The 24,692-nt window shown below is 40.7% G+C and overlaps 1 protein-coding gene across 1 annotated transcript in view; it reads left to right on the plus strand.

Annotated features, from left to right (window-relative positions):
- DIDO1 (death inducer-obliterator 1) overlaps window positions 1–24,692 on the plus strand; it is a 47,169-nt gene that overhangs the window by 16,742 nt on the left and 5,735 nt on the right. Inside the window, 11 exon segments of the mRNA XM_053992787.1 lie at window positions 947–1,159; window positions 1,663–1,888; window positions 13,215–13,662; window positions 14,516–14,675; window positions 15,110–15,226; window positions 15,448–15,552; window positions 15,993–16,128; window positions 16,260–16,806; window positions 17,645–17,798; window positions 18,789–18,878; window positions 19,508–19,703. Coding sequence (XP_053848762.1) covers window positions 947–1,159; window positions 1,663–1,888; window positions 13,215–13,662; window positions 14,516–14,675; window positions 15,110–15,226; window positions 15,448–15,552; window positions 15,993–16,128; window positions 16,260–16,806; window positions 17,645–17,798; window positions 18,789–18,878; window positions 19,508–19,703 — 2,392 coding nt within the window.

Below are 24,692 nucleotides of genomic sequence, written 5' to 3' on the forward strand. Positions count from 1 at the left end.
AAAGCTGTGTACTGACTTTTGATTGCAGAGAAGTCAATCACACTATGCAAATAATGTTTATTTAACTGGAAATATTCCTGAAAAACTTACTTTTGGTAATTGCAAATGATGAGAGGTTGTTTAGAACTACAGTAGTTGTGAGTGTCTTGTATCATTTTTAGGAGTAATTTAGAAGACAGACTAAAAGCATAATACCCAGAGGTGATAGCTTGGAGCCTAAAGAGCTTTCAAGTATTTCTAGACTTCAACTTAATGCACTCTGTTTTTAAGGAATGTGCTATATTCTGTATCATAACATTGGAAAAGGAAGTTCTTCATCTGTAACACCCTGACATAAATGGAGAGTGATTTTGAATTAGAGGAAAATTCAGGACGCAGAGACAAACCTATAAATGTGTAAGGAGTAGGAGGCTATGTGAAAGTTGTGTATAAGAATGTAAGTTGGAGACTTTTAAAATTAAAATTGGTAAAACCTCTAGAGCAAGAATAAGCTGTACACCTGAATATCTGAGTGCTTCCTCTTAGGTGTGTGCATGGCTGAAGATAGCAGCTGATGGGGATGGTTTAGAGACCTTGCTGTTGGGAACCCAGCTTTGCATTATTAAGGACATTGCTCACTTGATGTAGAGGATCAGTAAAAGGCATTTGTGTACTTAGGGGATTTGAAAATGTAGGAAACCAGCCTCCTTTGTTCAGGGCTAGTGGAACAACCACTTGAAAATGCAGCACATCCTGAAAAAAATGTGTTAGAGAAGTGAAATTCTAACCTTTGTATGGGTTGTTTGTGTTGTGTCATGAACAGCTGTTGTTCTCATGCTGGCAGTTGTGCAGGTCAGAGCTGCAGTCTGCACATGAGCTGTGTAAGCATTTCTCCATGTTGCAGAGGCTGTTCCTGCTGTTTCCTCTTTGAAGTCTGACCTCACTCCATTTCTCTCTGTATTTGAAGGTAATTGAAGCTCCTGGTGCTTCCAAGTGCATCGGCCCCGGCTGTTTCAACGTGGCCCAGCCCGACTCTGTGTACTGCAGCAATGACTGCATCCTCAAACACGCTGCTGCCACCATGAAGATCTTGAGTTCTGGCAAGGATGCAAAACCAAAACCTAAAGAGAAGATGAAACCAAAATCTGAAAAGCCTGGCGTACCAAAGCCTCAGCAGCAGGTAAGTTTGTGTTCATGATCCAGAGCCATTGCCCTGGAGCACTGTGCCTTATTTCTGTGCTCTGCTTTTTGATTCAAAACTGCCAAGTCCTGCATTGAAAAGGAGCTTTCTGTTCCTTTTTTTATTATTATTCTCTTGCCTTTTCCTGTGGTGAAGACAATAAAATGTTTTCCTGTCATTTAAAAAAAAATCTTAATAATTGCCTCTAGATGGAGATAGTTCCTTGCAAGAGTCGTCTAGATGGCAATGACTTCAAAAAAATACTGTTTTAAGTAATTACATCTTTATTTTACTTTAAGAGAAATTAATTTTGCCTTCTTAAACTAAACTTCACATTACTGGGTTTTGATTAATCAGATAATTGCAAATGGTGCACTATTAAAGTAAGGAGTTTACTATAAAAGAAACCGGTGTACATGTGTGTAACACTCACACAGACTATTGTTTGTGAAATGCAATATATTTGATGATTATTAGTAATCAGGCTACTTTTAATTATCCAGGTGGGCATCAAACCAGTTTCAAACCAAAAGAGACAGTTCCCTGAGAAAAGAGAGGTGAATGTGAAGAAGACTGTTGTGAGCACAGCCAAGACTGAGGCAAACACCCAAGCTCCTGCTCGAGAGCCAGTGGCAGAACCCATCACACCGTCCTGGGCCAGCGATCATAATTACAATGCTGTAAAGCCTGAAAGGACTGCTGCCATTTCACCTGCACTGTTGTTCAAATGTATGTATGGCTTAGGGATATTCCTGAATAATCATATTTTCTTTGAATACCCATCCGTTCTTGGCTCTGCAAAACCAGGGAGTTTAGGATTTGGGTTTTTTTTTCTTACTGTGGCACCAACCTACTTTTCTTCACCTTCAAAGATTCACACACAGATTCACACAAATGAGAGACACTTTTAGGAGTTTCACATGTATCATATGACAGTTGTATGATTAAGAGCCTGTTGATCTACCCAGCTAATTTCTGGATGAAAACTACATGGTTAAGCTTGAAATTTTTCCCATAAAGAAAGTGTCTGTTTCTAATCTAGAAGGTAAGTATTGAGACATTTGTGTTAAGTTTTACAAAATGGTTGTGCAGTGTGCACTGTGAATCAGCAATTGCCTGTACTAATTTCAATTGTATTTTTGTAATTTAGATTTGGCACCTGTCTCTCAGGTCTTGCATTTTCAGTGCCTGGTGCTGAGAGTGAAATGTTCAGCGTGGTATCCAACGATACTTGACACCTCTGCAAACAGCTTTTAACTGTCAAGTATTCTCCTGCTGCTTTTCTTTCTTACATGAAATAACTTAAGGACCATCCTCTACTTTTATGCTGGGGGGGGAGGCAGAATTCTATTATCTTTATTTTCTTTTTTTTTTCCCCTTTCTCTGTTCATATTCCACACATTATCCACACACACAAGAGCACATCTCAACTGGATGTTGGGCAGAGATACTGCCTTGCATATTTTTGCAGGTTTTGAGTAGCATCCTTGTAACTCATGCAAAGGTAAGTAAATACTGCTTTGAAGCCTGAACAAGTCTTTTAGCTTATGACTTTTTTTTTTATTGACTCACTCTGAGTAGTTTTATAATGCAGTTGTGGAACTTGGGATGAAATCTGACATTTCAGTTACCAACCACATGACCTCCACTTTACTCCATTGAACAGTAATGAATCAGAAATTCAGTTCTCATAGCTTCTGTAACCACACTTCAGCCAATTTACATTTTATTTTGATAAGTAACCCTAATTATTGAACACTTACATGTAAAGTAACTGATAACTTTATAAATAATACTTGAGATGAGATGAGATTTTCTAGTTAGAGCTTTTAAGCACTGAGGGAACACCAGCTACCCTAAATTGCTGTTGATGAACATAGCACATACCAGGTATATTTTAATGGTCTTTACCCACATCAAGTTAAATGGCTATTTAATGTGTTAAATGTGTATTTTTGCTGCATATTAGACCCTTGACCTCTTGTATAGTAAATTCCCTTAAGGTACATATTTTAATTAACTTCCATTCCTTTTAGATTAATTTAAAGAAAATTTAGCTTTTTTTGTCAGAAACAGTAGTGTTTTAAACATAACTAAAATTAGTAAAAAGACATAAATGAAACTACAAGAGCTTATTTTACATCAGATTTTTCTGACTCTGACAGTTACAGGTGTCCATGGAACGATTTCACTTAAAATGTACTTACTCCTATAGGACTTGTTTTCTTCCTAAGAGACAGGAATACAGGTTTTGAGGCAGGAAGTTTGAGGGGTTTTTTAAGGGAGTTTGCTCTTAAGATTTACTGCACTGTAGGTTTTACAGATTTAACCACTTCCAGTAGAAAACTGGATTCCTGCAGCTAAATAGTGAAATTGATTCCAAAACATTGTAAATACCAGACTTTAGTAACAAATAGAGATCAACCTAGTTCATATGATGAAGAACTCTCATATCAAATGCAAGGAAGAGCTTCAGTTTTTGGTTTTTTTTTTTTTTAAGGTAAGTTGCATTGATAGTGGGAACTCTGCCATTACTAAATGTCCAGATAAATTATTTGTATTTGTGAAAAAACGTGTCCTGCTTTTCAGTGGATAGGTCTGAACTGTAATCTTCCTGAGAAGCTGCCAGTGCACCATCTGCAAAAGTACCAGATTTTATTTCTTTAAGAAATCTTTATATACTGTTCAAAACCTAAGAGTTACAGCTTTAGGGAAATTCATGAGAGTCATTTCACTTCACTTCAGGTATCTAAGAGTGAGAAGTCTCTTAAGTCTGAACTTAACTCTGATTGTTGAGATTTACAATTATTGTTCAGAGATTCATGGTACAACAGCGACACTTTTAAGAGACTTTTTTCTGTATTTTTGCTAATAATTGTCAAGCAGAAGTCAGTAGCAAATGCAGTTTTAAAATAGAAAATGAATCCCAAAGGAGGGGAAGAGGGTAAGCATTTGCAGTATCCCAGTTTCTAAACTACCCTGTCATAAGTATGCTAAGTATTCATTAGTGCTTTAAAGCTTTGAAGTTCACCTGATTTATTAATATAAATACACAAAGTGATAATTTACTCAATTCTGGTGTTAAAACAGTTTAAATATCTTGCCTTCTTTTCGTGAGAAGAGCAACTAAGCATGCAGGAGAGTGAGGAGAGTTTATTAGATAAAAGCTCAAAAGGAAGCCTTAAGTTACTGTTCTTGTGGGAGAACTTCAGAGTAACAAGCACTTGTCACACCGAATCACTAAACTTGTGTTTACATGAACTGCAGACAGATACAATGTGAATTTATAGCAAATTATGGTCATGCCTTATGTGGTACTAATATTTCACTAAAGTTCCTAATGAGTGGGGTTTGGAAGGGGGAGTGTTTCCTTCAGAGCAAATGTCAGTGTGTGTGGTCCTGCTCCTGCTTCCCAGCAGGGAATTCTGAAGAGACAACTCTGCCACCTCCTGGAAGTGGGAGCCCTGGCTCTGGTGATACAAATTTCCTTTTGTTACCTGTTCCATTGTTTTTAATCTCTTCTGCAGCTGAACTTTTCCACACACAAAGGGAATAGGATGTGCGTGTGTAGTTACAGATATTGGACTGTTTATTCCTGTACACTTCTAACAATATCAGGAGACTTTGACAATGGAACACAGGGATAGTGGGATGCCCCACCAGCAGAAACTGCTGCGTGCATCAAAATGGCAGGATTATTTTATAGCATGCATAATTTATGTGCATTTCCTTGTGTCTTGATTTTTTTTTTTCTTTATGTAATAACAGCATGAAGACAGGAAAGAAGGAAAGAAAGAAAATAAACCACTCTACAGAAAGCAGGGAGAATATAGAGTGCACTAAAGACAGGATTTATGGCTCAGGAAGTAATAGTGATGTAGGGAGCTGTAAGTACTGATATGAAGAGTAAAATATAAGGTCTTGTCTGCCCACAGGCTGGTGCCAGTTTAATGCTGCTTTTCAGGCAAGATCGTGCCACCTGAAGTTGTGGCTGTTTAGTGCAGTGGATGTGGATATACTGCTGTTGGTTTAGCTTAACTTAAAATATATTTTAGTAAAACTTAGCTCTTTAAGCCATAGGTATGTTTGCCTGCAAGGACTGACAGGTTATAGTAAACTGGATTCCTTTGGGTACGAGTGCCTCCCCACCAGAAAAACCAGGCTGTACGGTTCCATACTGTTACAACTGAACTACTGCTGGCATCTGAATTGACTCCTAGAAAGACAAGGTGTCTTGCTTAATGCTGTATTCTGCAATGTAGGCTCGTCCTGAGAGGCAGTAAGTATCAAGTAGTACCAGGGAAATGAAAAGAATCACTGACTTTGGTACTGTCCACTTTCTGGGACACCTGGCTACCCTGTATATCGGTCTGGCCTAAATGTTTGAACTAGAGGAGCTTTCAGAAGGGCTGCTGACAGACAGTAATGATCAGCATACTCAAGATGAGTCTGCCAGAAGTTCTGAGAAATTCACCTTGGAGATCTGGCTTTGGAAGGGTTGTACAGGCGAATAACCTGGCGGCTCCAGTGCTGAACTCCCGTCGTGAGACTGGCAGGGGCTGTGCTGGCCTGGGGCTGGCACGGGACCTGAGCCCTGCCTGTGGAGGGAGGCAGACCATAATGGTGTTGAAGCCAACGTCCCCTGGGACCCAGCCAGTTAAAAGGAGCAGTGGGATCCTTGGGGAGCCATTTTCATCTCCTGCCTGTGAACTACTGGAGCTCCCCTTCTCTGCTCTGCAAGGTATGTCACACGTGCCCTGTGGCTGGCAGCCACGTGAAGATTTTTGCCATCTCTTAAGTTAGGAAGGCTGGTCCCTGCTCCTGGCATGTGCCTCTCAAACACCCAGCAGCACACCTGAGGCACTGGGAGACAGCAGGCCAGCACTCCTGCCATCAGGGGTGCTTGCATTCAGTGTGAGAACCATTGCTCAGGGGAAGGGTTGGGGGGCAGAAACCTGGTACAGCTTCCAGAGGCACTGTGCATATGAGGGTGGTTTATCTCATCATCAACACTGAAAGTGATGAAAGTTTGATTAAAAACACTCACCACCCTCTTGCTGTTTTGCTTTCTTTTACTAATTTTACTTCAGTTCTTTGAACTTGCTCACTTGACTGCATAGCCAGTGAAAAAGTTCTTTGCTAGTCCCCAAATAAAAGGGATTTTTTTGAGATTATCACTTGCACTTAGAGTCAAGTTTGCTGCTGATTCGCTGTGTCCAATCTGTGCTGAACTTGGAACCTGAAGATGGCCTGTCCCTGCAAGGAGTGATGATGCCAATCCATGAACAGTCTGGAGAATAAGAAGCCTTTTTTTGCCTCAGATAATGCTTCTCTCCCTTAAGAGTGGGGTAGGATTAAAGATGTAGTTGTCTAATGGAGATCAGATCATTACAGTATCACGTAGATTAAAATACAGCTTGTGTGTCAAAGCTACAGATGTGCATCAGCACAGAACTACAGGTTGGCTTGAACACAAATCACTGCAGGAAAGGCAGGCCCTTGTCTCCGAGTCTCCTGAATTCAGGGACAGATCTACTTTGTGTGCCTAAATGTAGAGGCTTGGCACACAGGCAGCTTAACTGCAGTACAGATCAGAACTGATGGAGGCTTTCAGAGAGCAGCAGTGGGGCAGGCAGCATGTGCCGGACACTAGTGTTCAATAAAGTTTGATTTAGTCTTGAAAGTGGAAGGAGGTAGGGCAGGTAGCAGTGAAAACTAACACTGAAACCGATTTAAGAGCAGCTCAACACATCTGAATTAGGGCTAGCACTGAATTATCTGTGAGGGAAGTGACAAAAAGCCCTGCAGAAGCAGGTGTGAGGAGAGAGCAGTCCAACAGGCTCAGAGCTGCAGCGGTCCCAGAGCTCATCTGCACGGCAGCCGTGCTCGGTGCCACCAGAGGGGGCTTCGGGGCACCCAGCGGCGCTGAGCAGTGCCCGAGGCTCACATGTCAGGCGGCCCCAGCACGGGACTGGGCACAGCTGGCTCGGAACTGGTAAGTAGCTTCCCGTAGTGGAGTGCTTGAGGACTGACAGCTAAAGCACCTGCTCACCCGTGTCTTTTACTCAGTTTTTTCAGTTCCAAAAGGTTTCACCTCGGAAGAACTCGTGGATTAAAGTTCGGTAGTGGCCACTGCATTGGGGCAGGGGGGTTGGTTAAATTCTGCTCTGTTCAGGTTATTCCTGTCACAAGTCACACAGGAGGGGGTCATCACACAGCTGTGTCAGATGACTCCTCTAGGGACATGGGCTGAGTGGCAGTGCGAAACTGCTGAACCACGCCAGTTCAGAGGTTGGGAAATCCTGCCTGTCCTCTCCAGCAATTATCCAGAGAGAAAATGTGGTTGTTAAATTCTCAGCTACTGGCAAAGGGGTGAGATGTTTTCCTCATAGGCCAGCAGCCTGTGCTGCCCTGTGTGCCAATGGCTGCCCTCACCTTGCCCTGCTCGGAGCAGAGAAGCTGCAGCACTGCGACCACGGCGCAGGGACGGCCACCACAGCCACCTGCGGCTGAGCCCGAGGAGCCGCGGGACTTGGAGGCCGCGGTCACTGCCCGGGTCTGGGCACCCAAAACGCTGCCAGGGCAGGTCCTGCGTAGGTGACTGGCTCTGCTGGGCTGTGCCCACCTGTGTTCCTGTCAGCTGGTCTAAGGGCCAGTGCTGGTGCCTCTAGAGATCAGCTCTTGTCACAAGGTGGAATTGCTCAGCTCTGCTCAGCCTTTACACTGGCTGCTTAAATACTTTCTAACAGGTATTAATGGGCTTGTTACAACTACACTGCTGCAGCACTGTGGATTTTCTTCCCTCTAAAGGCATAAAAATCTACTTTAAACAGTAGTAAATACGATCCAGGTTTGAACAGGTGGATCACAAGTGGCTGTTCTCTTAGGTTGCATTATTAATTTTGTGGAATTTTACAGATTTATTGTTAAATGCTAATTACCAGCTTTCTTACTGTTGGTGCGACAGAAGTTCATATACTGCGCATAAGACTGAAGTCAGTTATGGGGGTTTGGATTTTTCCCTAAACCTCTATTGTAGTGAGACAGAAGTCTGAAAAGGAGCAGTAAAACCCAGACAGACTTGGGCTGCCTCTGTGCTGGGCAGTGCCCCCTCAAGTGCTGGGTTCCTGACATCCTGCTCCTTTGGGCCTGCGCTCCCACTACAGAAAGTTTCTGTGCAAGCTGGACACGACACAGCCGTCGGCTCCTCTCACACTGCCAGGAGGAATTTCATCCGGGGGAGAGAAAGTAGATTAATGTAGATGGAAGAGAACACAGGGGAAACATTAAGATGATATTTGACACCAGAGACAGTAGTGCTGGTATATGAACAACCTTATGCCAAAATCTTAATTCTCTAGAGAAAATTGCAGTACTCTGCATGGTTGCAAGACGTATTGCACAGAAGTGTTTTAATGTCCTGTAAGAGGAGCTAGGATGCTTTTTTTAATTTAGAAAACCACCAAAAAAACAGCTTTACTGGAGTCATTGTGAAATGGGCTCTCCAGGTGTATCAGCCTGTGGTTTATCTCCACAGCATTTGAAAGTTTTAATATCAACTAGAGCCAGAAATTAAAGTTCTTTTGAAGAGCTGTGATTTGAACAATTTTATAACTATATAATATATATTGTAGTATTCTAAAAATGAAAAAAGCAATAGTTTCAGCAAAACCGCTCATCACAAATGAGAACCTATATAGAAATCAGGATTAGTTTTTGAAGTGGCTTTCAAAAACTATAACTCCAAAGGAGGATTGGGTGGAGAGGGAAGAGGGAAAGAACCAGAATAGACTTAAATGCTGTACAGAAATATTCTTTAATGATTGGAGAAGAAACAAAGCTTCCTGTGCCTAATGTATGTGCTGGTGGTGTGAAACCCAGCCTCTGGGTGTTGGTGAGGGACTGGGCTGCAAGTACAGCCTGCAAATCCTTCATGCAAAGTTAACAGCCCTACACTGTGAAAATCCTGCTTTATTGGGCCTCCACAATGGCCTGGCAAGTGCTGAGACACCGTGTTGAGAGGTTCAGAAGTACCTGGAACTGTCAGGCTCGTCTGTCCTGGCAGATGCTGTGGCAGTTCTGCTCTGCATGCAGAAGCCTCGTTCACAGCTGTGTGTTGTAATGTCAAGCATAACTGCAGGGGGAATTTCCTCAGGGGAGGGGCTCTATGTCTGTCGACACCTGGTGGGAGAGATTCTATGTCTGCCTGTAGTGAGCACACCAAGCAATGCTGTTTGTTAAGCCAGGGAGGAATGAAGTTTTCTGCCAGAGGACTTGTTGGGTTTCACGCTGGGAACGTGTTGGCTCATTAGCTGCAGCTACACCTTGGTCTGTTTAGCCCATGCCTCCCTTCAGTCAGTGAGGATCCTGTTCTTGTCCTAACAAGTGGCCCACGAGACAAAATGGGGCAGTTGGGAATTACTGTTATTTTAAACTGTGTTTCTGACTTCAAGCCAGGGAGGTTCACCTGGGTGTTTAAGGGGTTGAATAGAAGAACCACCAAATGCCTTATTCTAAACTGCCAGTGGTGAAACTCCATGTTAATCTCTTAGGTGGGATAGGCTGATGTTCAGTGCTTGTCTCATCCTTTTACTTTAAATTTGGTTTAGAGCATTTATTATAGGTGCACTGGAGCTACTGACAAAAAGGACCAAACCCACCATAGCATAAAACACAGTGGCCAGTGTGTACAGTAGCATTGGCTGTGCCTTCTCCTCATGCTGCCCATAGACTGCAGGGCCAAGCAATCTGGCCCTTTCCAAGTTGGAAATCATGGGCTGAGGGCATACCTGGTCCATGATCTGTCTCATCCATTTGCTGAGCAGCTCTGCAATCTGTTCAGAAGTAAAGCTCCATATGTGTTGGCATACTGCTCTCAGAAAAGAGCACATTTTGCTGTTAGTGCTTCCAAACATACCGCTGCCACATTCCCATACCTGTCAGGAGGTGCTGTCTGCTTTGGGGTGTGTTCATGTTGTGGTTAGATCAATAGGAGAGTGAGCTGCCACCCCAAAAGACAGCGCTGCTCCTTCCCCACCCTCCACTGGCTGCTCCTGGGCATTGGATTTAAGACCCATGTAATGCACAGTGAGTTATTTCAGCTGGATTATGGGGCAGCACATTGACACTGTAACCTAGAACTTCATGGGACAAAAATTCTGATTTTTCATTGTCAAAACAGGATAAGAGTTTGGTTTTTTTTTAGATTTGCCTCATGTACAGGTGTTACAGATTATTTGTTTGTACAGAGGTTCTAAGTATTCTGGATTTTTTATCAAAACCTGCACATGCTTGATTGGACAGTGTCAGTTTGAACAGGACCTTGGTAGTTCTAGAGAACTGAAGGAGTCACTTATGGCTGAGTTACTACATAGAGAATCTGTGCCATCCATGTCTGATCAACAAGTCCTGCTCAGGAGATACTTGAAATTGATATAAAATAGTGTTGTATATTGAAAGTGTCAGGCGTGCATGATACTTGGGAACTATTTACATGTTTTCTGTTGGCTAAAGAAGTATAAAAGCACACACCTTAAGAATAGTCATGGTGTCAGCTGGCAGGTTAAAAGATGCCTCTGTGTGTCCTTGGATCTTGGAGACTCTGGTGACCTTCAGTCCCAGGAATGTCAATCTAGCTTTGTACTGGGAGCTTTTATTTATTTATTAATTTGTTTTACAAGTCTGTATTCTTTCTGTGATATAGCTCTTTGTAATAGAAAGGTGTTTAGTGCAGGTATACTTCTTATATATACAAAACATCTGATGGATACAAAACATCTTGGTTCTGCTATTTTTAGTTCTATCAATGTAGTTTTTGTTAACTACTTTGAACTAATCATTAAATAGATAATGGTTAGAGGATTAAGAATAAATTTGCAGCCATACTTCTGCTGTAACCACAAAGAACTAAACATCTTAGTACTGAGGATTGAATTTTGCTGTCACTGCAATCCAAGCTGTTCTGTCCTGCCTTGCCGTGGCAGGTCACAGAGTGTGCTGCTGTCCTACCTGCCTGGAAAGGTACAGTTCTGTGCAGAAGATAAATAAACCAGGAGAAAGAGAATGGGAGTAATTCCTGCAGTGTTACCAGTGCACACATTTTGGATATTTGCCATCTCTCTGTTCAAGACTGACCTCAGAATAGGTTGGCTGGTTACCTCTCGGGTTCTGGGGACCCTGCTTGACCAAGTCAACCATATCAGCAATAGTTCCTTATCCTCTTCTTCCCTCCTGGCTTTGCCAGAGTCCTCTTGACAACTGGAATAGTGTTAGGGGAGACATACAGAGAGACACTCTGGGTCACACAGAAGGTGTCCCTTGCTCAGTCAGACAGGAATCAAGGCCAATCTAGGGAGAACTGGGAGTAGTGTGAGGGTAATAATTGCATTTCATTTATAGCAAAATCATCCCAGCCTATGAAATTATTTAATGTACTTTGACAGCAGGTTTTGTTTACACTTCAAGTAGTTAATCTGGCTCAGAAAAAAGTCCTCAGTTGTAAAATACTTTTAGGAGAAAACTGGGGATAAAGATACAGTGTCTCTCCATCTTCTGGCTTCTTGTGTTCCAGCAGAAGTTGAGCATACACTCTTGCACTTCACCTTACAAAAGGTCAGTTCCTGTGGTGTTTCTTGGCTCATTTCCCACCAGTGTCCATGGAAGCTGCCAGCACTGAGGGCCAGTTACAGGGAGGGGGCTGAGAGGGGCATTGCTGGAAGTGCTGGTCTCCACTAGGCCTGCAGAAACTTGCAAGGCCATTTCTTCATGAAATAAGGTGGTATCATTTGTCCGTTAAGAATGCCAAACCTTCTGTAGTTTGAGGGATGATTACATTGGGAATTTATGCTGATGTGTGGGGTGTTTTGAACCAGGCCCCCCCAGGAGGGCTTGGTCCCTATCAAGTCCATCTCAGGATGGTTCAGGCCTTTTCCAGTGATTTCTGCTCTCATCAGAGCAGACCTGGAAGGTGAAGAGGGACCAGTTGGTCGTTGGTAGAATTACTGGAACTCTTGGATGTTGCCCAGGAAGTGTCCTGCACATTGCACCTAAGGGGTTGGGCTGATACAGCTACAGACCTGCAACAAGGTTAGGAACAACTCTATTTTAGGAGTTGATTTTTGGATTTGCCTCAAAACCCATCCTCATTTGAGCTCTCAGGATCCGTATGCTGACGTTACCCAATGTAAATTTGATGTCTTGGAAATTATGTTCTGTTGGAGGGGGATGTGTGTGTTTTGGGGTTTGGCTTTTTTTGCTGGGTTGAGTTGTTCCTTTCAGTGCCAGAAGGTGGTAGAGATTAAATGCAATTTTAAAACTTAGTTGCTTTTAAAATCCTGTGCAAGTATACCTTTTACAGGTGTGAAAATGAGAGCTTTTACTTATGCTTCGTAAATTTTTTTGTATATGATGTGGATCAGTTATTGTAACATTAGAATTTTCAATGGAAAACTGAATTTTATGAATGGAATAGATAGAGAATGGTGAGAATTGGATGGCTACAGCCTGGCAGCAGTGTTAATGTTTGAATACTCTTTAAATCTAGACTCTAGCTAGGAACTGAATAGGTTTATTAAACTTCAGTAATACTCAACTTAGGGTAATATTAGTACAATTTCAAGTTCATGGACTTTGTTGTCAGGTCAACCTCTGTAATTATCTGGTTCTGTAAAGTGCTATGAGACTTTCTCTGTTTAAATGTATCATGTGGATTGTATTGCATTATTTTTATTCTTTATATGTGTAAGTATTTGGGTTGATTTTGAAGCTTAACCATGAAATCCCACTCAGGAATCTTTGAAGGTGGTGCCTTCCCCCTCCCCCTAATTTTTCTTATGCACAAAATTTTCAACAAACAAACAAGTCAACTATGGCATGATTTTAAAAATCACTTTTAACAAGGCAAGTGAGAATAAATAGCTTAAACTGCTTGCCTGGTAGCTATTCACTGGAGATGGTATTTCACAGACTTTTCTTTATAAATTGGTATTTGGTCTTCATGAATACAAAGTTATAAAATTAAGCCTTTAATATTGTATTTTCCTCTTTGTTTTAACAGCTCAAAGGGAAGAGAAGAGGAATGAAGATCGAGCAGAGTCCACATTGGCACCGAAGAAGGCTGTGGTATCTATCATGGAGAAACAGTCCTCTTCTCTCACCAAAAATCTGCCTGCAAAGAAGTCCCCATCCTACTCCAACACCTCACTAACTAAACCACCACTGAAACCTGCTGGAAGTTTCAAAGGTGTCATTCCCAAGAAACCTTGGCCTTCGGCAGGCAGTGTTCCTTCCAAACAGTCACCTCTCTCTCATGGCTCATCAGTTGCCAAGAAAGCAGCTCCGTCTTCCAGTTTGAGTGGAGGACTCAAAAAGCCTTCGCTGTCTTCCGTGTCAGCTGCAACTGGAAGTAGTCAAGCAAAAACCTCGGCCAGTCCTGCCCAGTCACAGCCCAACTCTCAGATCCGACAGAATATTCGACGATCCCTGAAAGAAATTTTATGGAAGAGGTGGGAATTCAAAACACTTTATATAGGAAGCTACACCTAGAAGTAACATGGAGAGTTTAGTTTGTCTTGATAAGGAATTTTGAGGGATTGAATTTATGCAACAAATTACTACAAGTGCAATCAGCATCTCAGGTTTATATTTGAAATAAAAATTGCTGATAGAAATGTCCATGTGATGAAGCCTTTATAAAAAGAGACCTCTATTCCATTTATATTGAGACAATTACAGTTGAAGGATTAAATCACAGCTTAGAAGCTTTTATAATGTAGGTGCTCTGAGTTTTAAAATCTGGAGATGGAGAGTTGTAGGGAACATAGTATAGGAAATACCATAGTTAAATCTCACTGAAGGAGAGATTCCCTCCTATCTCAACATGAAAATCAACAACAAGAAATTCTTGTCAACAGGCAGCTATCACTTAGGACGGGAAAAAATAACACAAAAAAATGCAGATTTTCCCACAATAATTATTAAAGATAATGACAACCATAAAGACTTGCCATAGAGCACTGCCCTCTGGTATTGTCTCTGAAAAGGAAATCCTGGTCACAGTGGGGAATCAAGGACTGAAACTGAGGTGCTTGGGCTCCCTGTGTCACTCCGGGCAGAGAAGCTCCAGGTGGCAGGAGTCCCAAAGCCGTGTCCTCCATGGCCTTCTGCAGGCAGGAATTAAAGTTTACCAGAGTTCAAGATCCTGAGATAGACTTAGGCTTTGAGGTTTCATTTAAAGGAGTCTTAAGCCCTTCCTGGGTGAGAAGCAGCTGAGGTCAGCTCTGAAAAAATTATTTTTTGTGACTGTACCTGACCATTCACCCCTGACATAACCACACATTCCTGTTCTTTTTGCCACAGAGTCAATGACAGCGATGACCTGGTCATGACAGAGAGTGAAGTAGGGAAAGTAGCACTCAACATTGAGAAGGAGATGTTTAATTTGTTCCAAGTGACAGACAACAGATACAAGAGCAAATACCGTAGTATCATGTTCAATCTCAAGGACCCCAAAAACCAGGTTTGGAATTTTCTTAAACAGTAAACTTGTATAAAAATGTGCTTTTGGGCTTGAAGGGTATGTCAGATTCTACCCTCAACATTAGGAGTCTCAAAATAGAGACTTAGGAATTAAATGATAAAATGTTATTATAAAGCCATTCAAGCATTTTAACAATATTTTTATCTAAGTAGAAGTTCAAAGGCTTCTTTAGTTGGTGATTAACAAACTATATAAATATATATATAGTTTATATAGTTTGAGCATTTGATGTGATATATTTATACTTGGTGTTTATTTCATCCCTGATTTCTGGTTGCTGCACCTTTCCAAGTTTGCTTGTAAGTAGGTGATATTTTTAATAGAGAATTAAGAAACTGGAACAGGTTTTGCCTGCCCAGCACTGTTACCTGAGCAGGTTCCCTTCAGCACAGCAAAGTCTCTTCATTTTTCAGGGACTTTTCCATCGTGTCCTTCGTGAGGAAATCTCCCTGTCAAAACTGGTGAGAATGAAGCCAGAAGAACTTCTATCTAAAGAACTGTCTGTGTGGAAAGAGAAACCAGCTAAGGCAGTAAGCAACATAATTTTTCCCTATGTCCTTATGTACGAATTAAGAACAAGTTTACCAGCCTTTACCACTCATTATATGTTAATGCACCATTTTCTTCCTAACAAAATACTAATAACACTCAGTTTCAATACACTTTTCCCCTACCGCATACCAAATGATACCAAAGTACAGAGTAAAATAAATATATGGAGCTTTTACCAGCACTGTTTTGTTTCTTTCAGGTGGAGTCAAGAAGCAAACCTCATGAAATCAAGAAAACAGCTGTAAAACGGGAACATGTGCCTGCTGTCAATATGGAGGATTCTCCACCAGTATCTGACTCTGATGTGAGTACTGGGGCTGTTCCTTCAGCATGAGGGTGTGGAGTGAGGGCAATGGCAGTTAAGGCTTCAAATTTGGGCAGATTGTTTCACTGAGGTGTGGGGATATCATTTGCCCACTGGGTGTGCTATGAGCATTCAAGTGTGAAGGACTGCAACAGCCAGTGTTAGGTGTATTTTGCAGGCACTTCAAAAATGTTGTGTATTTTTCAGCCCTTGATGTCAATTTAGAAAAATCTTTTCTTTCTGAACATAAGCTCTACTTAAAAGCACTGTGGCTTGAAATTTGGACACATATAATGTGATAACTCCATCTAACATGATATGCTTTAAGCAAGGACTTTTAGGTATTCTTTTAAAAAACTGAATTAACAGTTGTCAAAGTATTTTTGTATTGTTGACATTAATGACCAACTGTAATATTTTTTGTGGTTAATCACTTTTAGGAACAGCAGGAGTCAACCCGAGCTGCACCCAATTTGAACAGTCCTCCTTCTCTAGACATTTTTAGCAGCATGTTGAAGGATACAACAAGTCAGCATCGAGCCCATCTTTTTGACCTGAACTGTAAAATCTGTACAGGTATTTATTGACAATGCTGACCTTGGGCAAAGTAAAAGAGCTGTTACTTAAGTGTTGTTTATTTTTTTTTTAAATAGTTGCTCCAAACTACTGTTAAATACTAATCAAAAGCGCTTGATATAAATCTATAGGTCAGATTTCAGCATCAGAAGATGAGATACCAGCTAAGAAGGTGAAGTCAGGAGCTTCTGCTAAGAAGGCGGAGTCGAAATCAAAGCCAGAAGTGCAGGCCAAGTATGAGAGTCCTGCAGCAGCCCCAGCAGCAGAGCCTGACAAAGAGCCTGTCGCTGATGACGCAATGGACATTGATGTTGAGCCAGCAGCAGAAACAGTTTCCCAGCCAGCCACAGAAGGAATTTCCATTCCTACAAGCCAGAGCCAGAACAGCACAGACTCTGCTGTACCTGAAGAGGTCTCTGCTCTCGCTGCCTCCTGTGCTGGCCCTGTTGTCACAACTGTAACAGTTTCTGGCAGAGACCCCAGGACAGCCATGAGCAGCTCCTCTGGGACTGTGACACCAGCCCTGCGTCCTGGGCCCGCAGCTGACAAAGTCTCCACGGGGGAAACCAAACAGGAAACTTCCAAACCAGTTATGACTGTCCCCAAATCAATATTATCCAAACCCTCTTCCTCACCAGATCCCAGATACCTGGCGGTTCATCAGTCACCCAACATCAAGTGCGTATCCCCAGCAGCTGCCACATCCCTCCTGTGGCTCTCTGCAGATTCCCATGTGTCCCATATCCTGTTCTCTTTCCTTCAACCAAAAGGCTTGTTGAGGCTTAAAGTTCAGGGAGCCTGATTCACATTTTTTAAATGCCATCTCTCCTCATTTGCTTTCCGTAGCTTGGTAAAGTTTTCAGAGCATCAGTGTATGCATCAACAGATGCACAGAGTATCAACAAACATTCTACAATATTCCAGCAGAGAAATAAAACTTGAGGGTGTCATGCAGACTTAGAAGTCTGAATATACGTTAATATCTAGAAAGACAGTGCATGGGAGAGATTGCTTAGAGGTATTTCCAGATTTTCATCCTGTATTAAAATACTGTTGCATCTAAATACGAATTAAAATTAACCAATTGGTCAGCTTGAAAGGAAGTGGATTTCTTTCACATTCTGAGTATACACAATAGTAAAAATAAATATTGCTGAATATATCCTTTTGCAATTGCAGTTAAAATAGTTTTATTCATAGCAAGTTCTTTTATTTCAGAATCGCTTTCAGAAGGATATTGTTTACTTAATTAGTGAGAAATCTATAACTGGTTTTATAAAAGTTGTACCTTTTGGCATCTCTTTGCCTGTCTGCAGCTACAAGTTTATTTTCTGCTATTCCTTGATTTTTTGACTATTACCAAGTTAATGGAAAACATTAACGAACAATCTAGTAAAAATTTTGTTACTTATTCAAAAGAAAGTATCAGATCAATAGGAGGAAGGAAGAAAATTTAAAATAAAGGACCCATCCTCACTGGCATTCAGTAACCTTTCTGTTTGGATTTGTTTTGCAGTGCTTCAGAGCCTCGCTCACCTCAGGACAGCGACACTTCCCTCTTTCTTTCCCGTCTCAACACCATTTGGAAAGGATTTATTAACATGCAGAGTGTGGCCAAATTTGTCACTAAAGCCTATCCAGTCTCCGGGTGCTTTGATTATCTTAGTGAGGTGTGTGTGTGTCTGGAATGGGTCTGTGCTGCAGTTCCTGGTGCTAGAACGGCTGGAGGCACTGTGTGTTTATAGAGTTACATTAGGACTGTAGCAGTGATAAATGACATCTTTGTAGTAATAGGAAAAGTAGCTCAAGAAAAAAAAAATCAGCCTTTTAAAACTTCACAGATCTGTGAAGAATTCTAATGTCTTTCAACGTGTTAATACATATGTTTAGGATCTAACATGGGATAATGGCTTTATATCAGCTTCCTTGTTTAGGAGCCAGTGTTTTAAAGTGTGTGCCTTGTTCTGTTCTCAAGCTAGATGGGTCACTGATGTGATCTGTTAGAAAATTTTGTTCAGCTGTTTATGAAAAGTATCATCCTTGTTACTAACTTCCAAGTAAAACCAGTTGGATGATACTGTTCTGAGAGTGTGTACATTCAAATAATGACACGGTAGAAAGGTTTTTCTTTCTCTTTTTTTCTCTCAAGGGCATTTCAGATGCCTTAGGAATTTTCCAACATAAATGTATGGTTTAGGATTTAGTAGGCTTGCTTGTTCTTCTGAGTACTGCTTTTGCTGAAATGAGTTTCACTGTCTTCGTAACAGGAAATTCACCAGAATTCAAGTGACTTGGGGTCACTGCAAATGTGGAGAAAAGCTGTATTTCAGATAGCAGCTTCCCTATAAAAGCTATTATATATGTATGTCATAGTTTCTCTATAAATGCCAGTAATGGGCATACAGAACTATTTGATGTGTTGCTGCTCTCCCTGTTTGGGGTGTGTATCTGTTCCGTGTATCTTGTGGGCCTTTGGGTCACGTGCCATAATTAAATACCTCCAAACTTAGGAATAGCCTGACTGAATTTAAAAACATACGTACAAAAGTCTGCTAAAATTTAACTATCCACTGGGCTACTGGGATGGGGCAACATGCACTGCCTTTTTTGGTTTTAATTTTTGGTTTTTCTCACTCTACCATGTAATACTTCTTGTTTAGGATTTACCTGACACAATTCACATTGGTGGGAGGATCTCACCGAAGACAGTCTGGGATTATGTTGGCAAACTCAAATCTTCGCTTTCTAAGGTATTCACTTAAAATCCTTTGCAAAACCCAGAAGAAATAGACAGCAATGTAAAATGACAACTTTTTATAATACAGGGTAGTAAACAACAAATACTGACATAGATCACACATGGAGAACTACCTAAATCACTTCTTTGAAATTTTTTATTTATTTTAGTAATGTGTTTATTGAGCTGTAAACCTTGATCTCTCTTCCTGCACAGTAGTTAAATCTTCAAGCTATTTACTAACTGAAATATTGGAGATTGAAATTCAAATATTAAAGAAAAGGAACTGATCATTTAATATATTTTGGTATTAAAACCACTTCAGAGGTGAAAAAATGATATAGACATTATAGAGAAAAACTTGAAACTAAGAATTTTCCATTTCTTTTTCATTTGAGCCTCAAGCTGTTCAGTTTGATATAAGAGACACAAGTAATTTGTATTTCTGAAAATGACAAACCTAATTCTGTTTTAATGTTGCAAATTGAACAGCAGTAGTCTCTTAAATCTAGAGTGTTGTCCTGAAGGCATAATTGGAGTGATAAATGTGCAGTTTATTTTACCTCTGGAATTTGCCCTTTACCATTTCATTTGCTGGTAATGTTGCAGGTTGAATTTTTCCACTTTGCTTTTGTATTCCAGGAATTGTGTTTGATTCGTTTCCATCCTGCAACAGAAGAAGAAGAAGTTGCCTATATCTCTCTCTACTCCTATTTTAGCAGTCGTGGTCGTTTTGGTGTTGTAGCTAATAACAACAGACATGTCAAGGATCTCTACCTGATCCCCCTGAGTTCTAAGGACCCAATTCCTTCCAAACTCTTGCCCTTTGAGGGACCAGGTAAGCACAAAACAGGGGAGGTTCAATGCTAGGTAAAATCACAAGACAAAAGGCAATCTGAGACAAGTTGTTGAATATTTAATGTAATCATTAGTTACAATTTTTATATAAAACCAATTTTAAAGTAAATAATTAGGGAAAAGCTGGAAATCAAACTCTGCTAAGATAAAATTGTCCAAACTTTAGTCTTTCCAACAAAATGCTCATATGTCTCAGGAGAATGAGTTTACATGTAAAATCAAGGATATGGAACAGCCACTATATTAAAAAAAACAAACAAACAAACAAAACCACAAAAATCTCCCACCCTATTGTCAGCAACTCCTAAATTCACAAACCCTAGACCTGTACAAGCCATTCACCATCACTTTATTCAAGCAGGAAACTTATCCCACAGAAGAGTCAAGAAGTCAGAGTGAAGACACAGGTAACATTTCTGGTGCTTCCACTGCATTGTCACTGCCCATGCTGAGTTAATCTGTACATGCAGTGTGGGGCACAAGGTGTTTGAAATGTTCTGTTCTACTTGGATCAAACTCTAGTCAAATCACTGACTTCAGAAAATCAGTCCTTTGGGGAAAAAGGGACCCATTCCTTAAGGTTAGATTCTTCTATCTTTAGATAAAATCACCTGTAACAGTGTTTGGTGAGTTTGCCCCATGTTGAACATGGCGACAGAAGCACTGGGAATGAATTCAGCTGTGAAACACCCTTCTACAAAATTCGGAGTCATCTTCATCTAAGTATAAGGAGATGCATATGCTTAGTTTCCAAAAAGGATGTAAGTTTTATAGCAAATACCAAGTTGGGAAGCTGAAGAGCTGCAGGCTGCAATGAAGGCAGAACTCCATTGTCGTGGCCATGGCTGGCACTGCGTGGTAGGTATGGAACAACCAACAAGGAGCTCACCTTTCTGGGGGGACTGACTGAGCTCTGCCCCTCAAATACAAGTAGCACACGACTCAATAAAGCATTCTCAGAGCTTTAATGCAGGAGCAACAGTGGCTGGGACAGGTCTTCAACAAATGGAGCATCACGAGTTAAGTGCTGTCCCTTCCTCCGTGAGATGGCCAAGGGTGCTTGCTCTGCATCCCCAGACAAGATTTTTCTCATACACTTCAAATCTCTTTTATCTGTCCTTGAACAGTGCACAGACTAGGTGACTGTTTTTAGGCAATAGCTAAAAAGGCAGGATTATTGCTGTCTAAATTACTGTATAACTAGGATTGTTGAATCTCAGTACTTCATAGTCTGTAATTTACTGTATTTTTGAAAGCTAGGCAAAAACTTAATCCCACTTCATAGCCAAGAAGTGAAAACATCAAATACAGAACACCTTGGCACAGGGATGTAGGCAAAAAATCTTTAATTCATGGACTGCCTTTTCAAGGCAGAAGTAAAGAAATGCTATCCTTTTTGGGCAGTAGCACAAGGATGGGATTGGCCATTGAAGCTGCTGTAAATGTCTGCTGCTGGTCTGATAAATAACTCAATCTAATTGTTGCCTCTTGCATTCCTGTGGAAATGCCAGCTTTATGTTTTACACTTTTTTTACTTCTACATTATGGGTTTCATTTCAAATGAAACTCTTTACCTTGGATTGAAGGTTGGCAAATGTAGCCAAACTTTACCATTATTAAGAGATATTTTTAATGTCAGACTGGTTTTGCTGAGTTTCAAGTGCACAAGTATTTCAAAACTGGAAGGAGTTGCTCAGAACAAGTTCAGGTCTCATCTGCAGGTGTTCATGGAGGCAAATATTGTAATGCAGGTTTTCAAATTGACAGAAATAGTTGTAGGCCAAGTAGATTAAAGGTTAGCAGAAACAAGGTTCCAAGGGCAGGCAGGCCATGAGATGGAACAGTTTCACAGATGATTCACTAAAGAGTTCTGCCATCAGGTAACACTTGTTGGAAACTCCTGTGGCAGCCTTTATCTCAGCTGTGCTAAGCTTGTGTTTTAAAAGCGGGTGAAAAGAATCAGGTAAGCTGTTCCTCTTGTTTTGTGTATGTATGAAAACCACAGCATGTAATCCACACCTTTTTAATGACATCTGATGGAATTTACTGTGTTTTCTTTCTTTCATAATCAATAAAAATTTTTTGTGGAATGTGGTCATTGTCTCCTTAAATTTAATCGTGTGCCTTCCAGTAGAGTCTAGCAAGGCCTGGGAAAGCATTGCCTTTAGATGGTCTATCATATTTAGATAAATATGAGCTGAGGGGGGAGGAGGGAGAGGACAGTCAAGCCCTGCCACTCCAGAAATCCTAGTTACAAGATTATCCAGCTGTATCAGCCAGTTCCATCAGGCGCGTATGGATTAAGAATTTCTCCTGTTTTCTGATGGATTGGATTTGGAGCACAACTGAGGACTGCGCTAGTACCTAGAAGATCTGCAGAAAACTTTGATGTGGGCAGCTTAAAAACACAGGACAATGGAGGGTTATCCTGATTTATATTTAATTAACTCAGATATTTATTACCAGATTTTATGTGTCATGGGCTCTTCTGCACTGTCCTTTTGCAGTGGTTTACGGTATGTGAATTCATTTCTCTGTTTCACATACACACTTATCACTTCCAGTTGTAAAAAGTAGTATAATCAGACTTAATTACTTACAGAAAGTGATTTATTGAGGGATTTAGTGGTGATGGGAATGTAACAACTATCTTAACATAACTGAATTTTAATAAAGCAGACATACATGTATCAGCAAAGATTCCACAAATGCTGGTATGTCTTTTGGTAGTTTTTTATAGGGGCTATGAGTTTTCATAAAATTAGAAAGGCATGAAATCTCATGCTGCTGGAATAGTTTTAAAAAAACAAATGCACCAAAATTTTACCTGAACTGTGAATGGAGTTTGTTGTGTTCAGCTGAGCAGATTTCATTAGGAGAAGCAGCAGCAGTAGAGGAATGTGGCAGTACAAACCCGAGTTTCTGTGCCAGTCAGTTCCACTCAGCAAAGGAGCCTGAACGTGGAGCAGTGTCACAGTGCTGGGAGCCATCTGTAGCTCTGAATTAAGGACACCAATCTGATGACCATTGTCAATTGCTCTCATGATTCATTGGGACAGCTATTTAAATGGCATTGATAAGATGCAGATAAAGTCTTGTGTTGGTCTCTGCAGTTTAAAATCCACCACAGGTGTGCTTAGTCCCTCCCTTGGGTCTGTCAGGGATGGGCAGAAATTGTGTCTTGAACAGTGCAGGTCAGCTTTTACCAGCTGCTGCTGATAGGGAAAGATGGGGCCAATATACACCATGTAAATATGGTGAACTTGATCTAATGAAAAAATATATTTTAAAGCCAAGGAAAATAGTATTAATTCAATACTAGTATTTAGTAGATCCTGTTTTATTTGCTGTAGTTACAGGAAGTAACTCAATAAAACCAGACTGGGGATTTCAAATGCATAATAGAATAATAACTGTTATAAATAATTTAGCACTGAAAACTACTAACTCTGCCAGCACAGCTTGCAGCACTTTTAAAACCTGTGTTTGTGAAAGGCAGTCATTTAGCAGTAGTGGCAGAATGCAGTCAACATTTTGTTGTTCCTAAAATTAGGCACTTAACCTATTTATGGATATTGAGATAGAATGGGGCTGTGGCCTTTGAAAGCTGCTCTGACCATGTGTCTTCATTGAAGCAATCATGTAGTATTTGATCTCTCAGAACTGAGTGAGTGTAGAAGTCAGCTTAGGCAAAATTTCTAATATTTGTGTAAAATTCCAGTATCAAAATGTAACATTTTAATGGATTTATTCTATGATGACTAAATTCTAAACATGATAATTTATAACTAATGCTATTAACTTGCTGCTGGAATTTTTTGCCTTGAAAGTGTATTAAAATGTTACACTGTTTTAAGTAGTGATTTGATCTCTATTTCTTACAGGAATTCAGACCTAATATCTCAGTAATTACTGTTTATTAGATATCCTGCCTGATGGATTTTTGACACCTGTTTATTTCAGTTATTCAGTGTTTGAAATTCATTGTGACTAATTGCATAAATCACAAGTCTCTGCATGAAATTTGGTAATCAAAACATTTAACAACGGCAGAACAACAAATGCCTACTGGCAGTTTCTGGGTGAACTCCTGTTTGTGAGATGCTCTGCACTGGTCAACACCTACCAACTGGGGAGTTGTTATTCATTAACATAAATTCAGGAAAACAGCTGATGTGTTTTCCTCTCTAGATGGTAAATTTAGGAGTCCCAGTAAAACTTCTGAGTTGTTTCACCAGATTAATGTATGTGTGATGTGGTTTGTTAATAGAATGTATCTGCTACTGTGGGGTTTGGGGGTTGTGTTGGTATGAAAAAGTTTTTTGTGTTAATAATTAGATATTTAAAATTGTTGCTTAGCGAGAAGTTGGTGTAATAAGAACAAGGAACATATATATATATAAATTTCCTACTTATGGGATCTTGAATAGAAGGGTCAACATAGGTCAGAGCTCTCACATTGCCATTTATCCACAATGAGTATTATCTTTTATTGCACAGGTTATTTTATGTTTCTATATTACTGCTTCCCTGCTGAATAGAAAATGTAACTAATGGCACATATATAGGGAGGACAGTTGCCCTTAAATGAGGGCCTTTTAAAGGCCATTTAGTCCAGAAGTTAAAAGATTGGCTATGTTTGCCACCACTGTATGTTAAAGGATTTAGTCCCTGCCCTTCATTCTAGGCATGTTTATCTGCCAGTGGGACTGTGCATGTAAGAGGAAGAAATACAGGACACAGGCCTACAGACCTTTGCGTTTTTCCTCTTTATCTGAAACTTTCTTCTCATTTCTGGATATACTTCTCCTTCAAGTCTGAAGCTCTTCAAAAAGGAGCAGTTCTGCTCATGGTGTTTTTTACTGACCTATCAAGGCCTGATACCCCCACTGGCAGCTCCAAGGCCTTCTCTCCCCCACACCAGGCGCTGGCCCAACCAAACACCTCTCCTGGGCTTGTTTGGGACATC

The sequence above is a fragment of the Vidua macroura genome, chromosome 17 (assembly GCF_024509145.1).
Source record: "Vidua macroura isolate BioBank_ID:100142 chromosome 17, ASM2450914v1, whole genome shotgun sequence".
Taxonomy (NCBI): domain Eukaryota; kingdom Metazoa; phylum Chordata; class Aves; order Passeriformes; family Viduidae; genus Vidua; species Vidua macroura.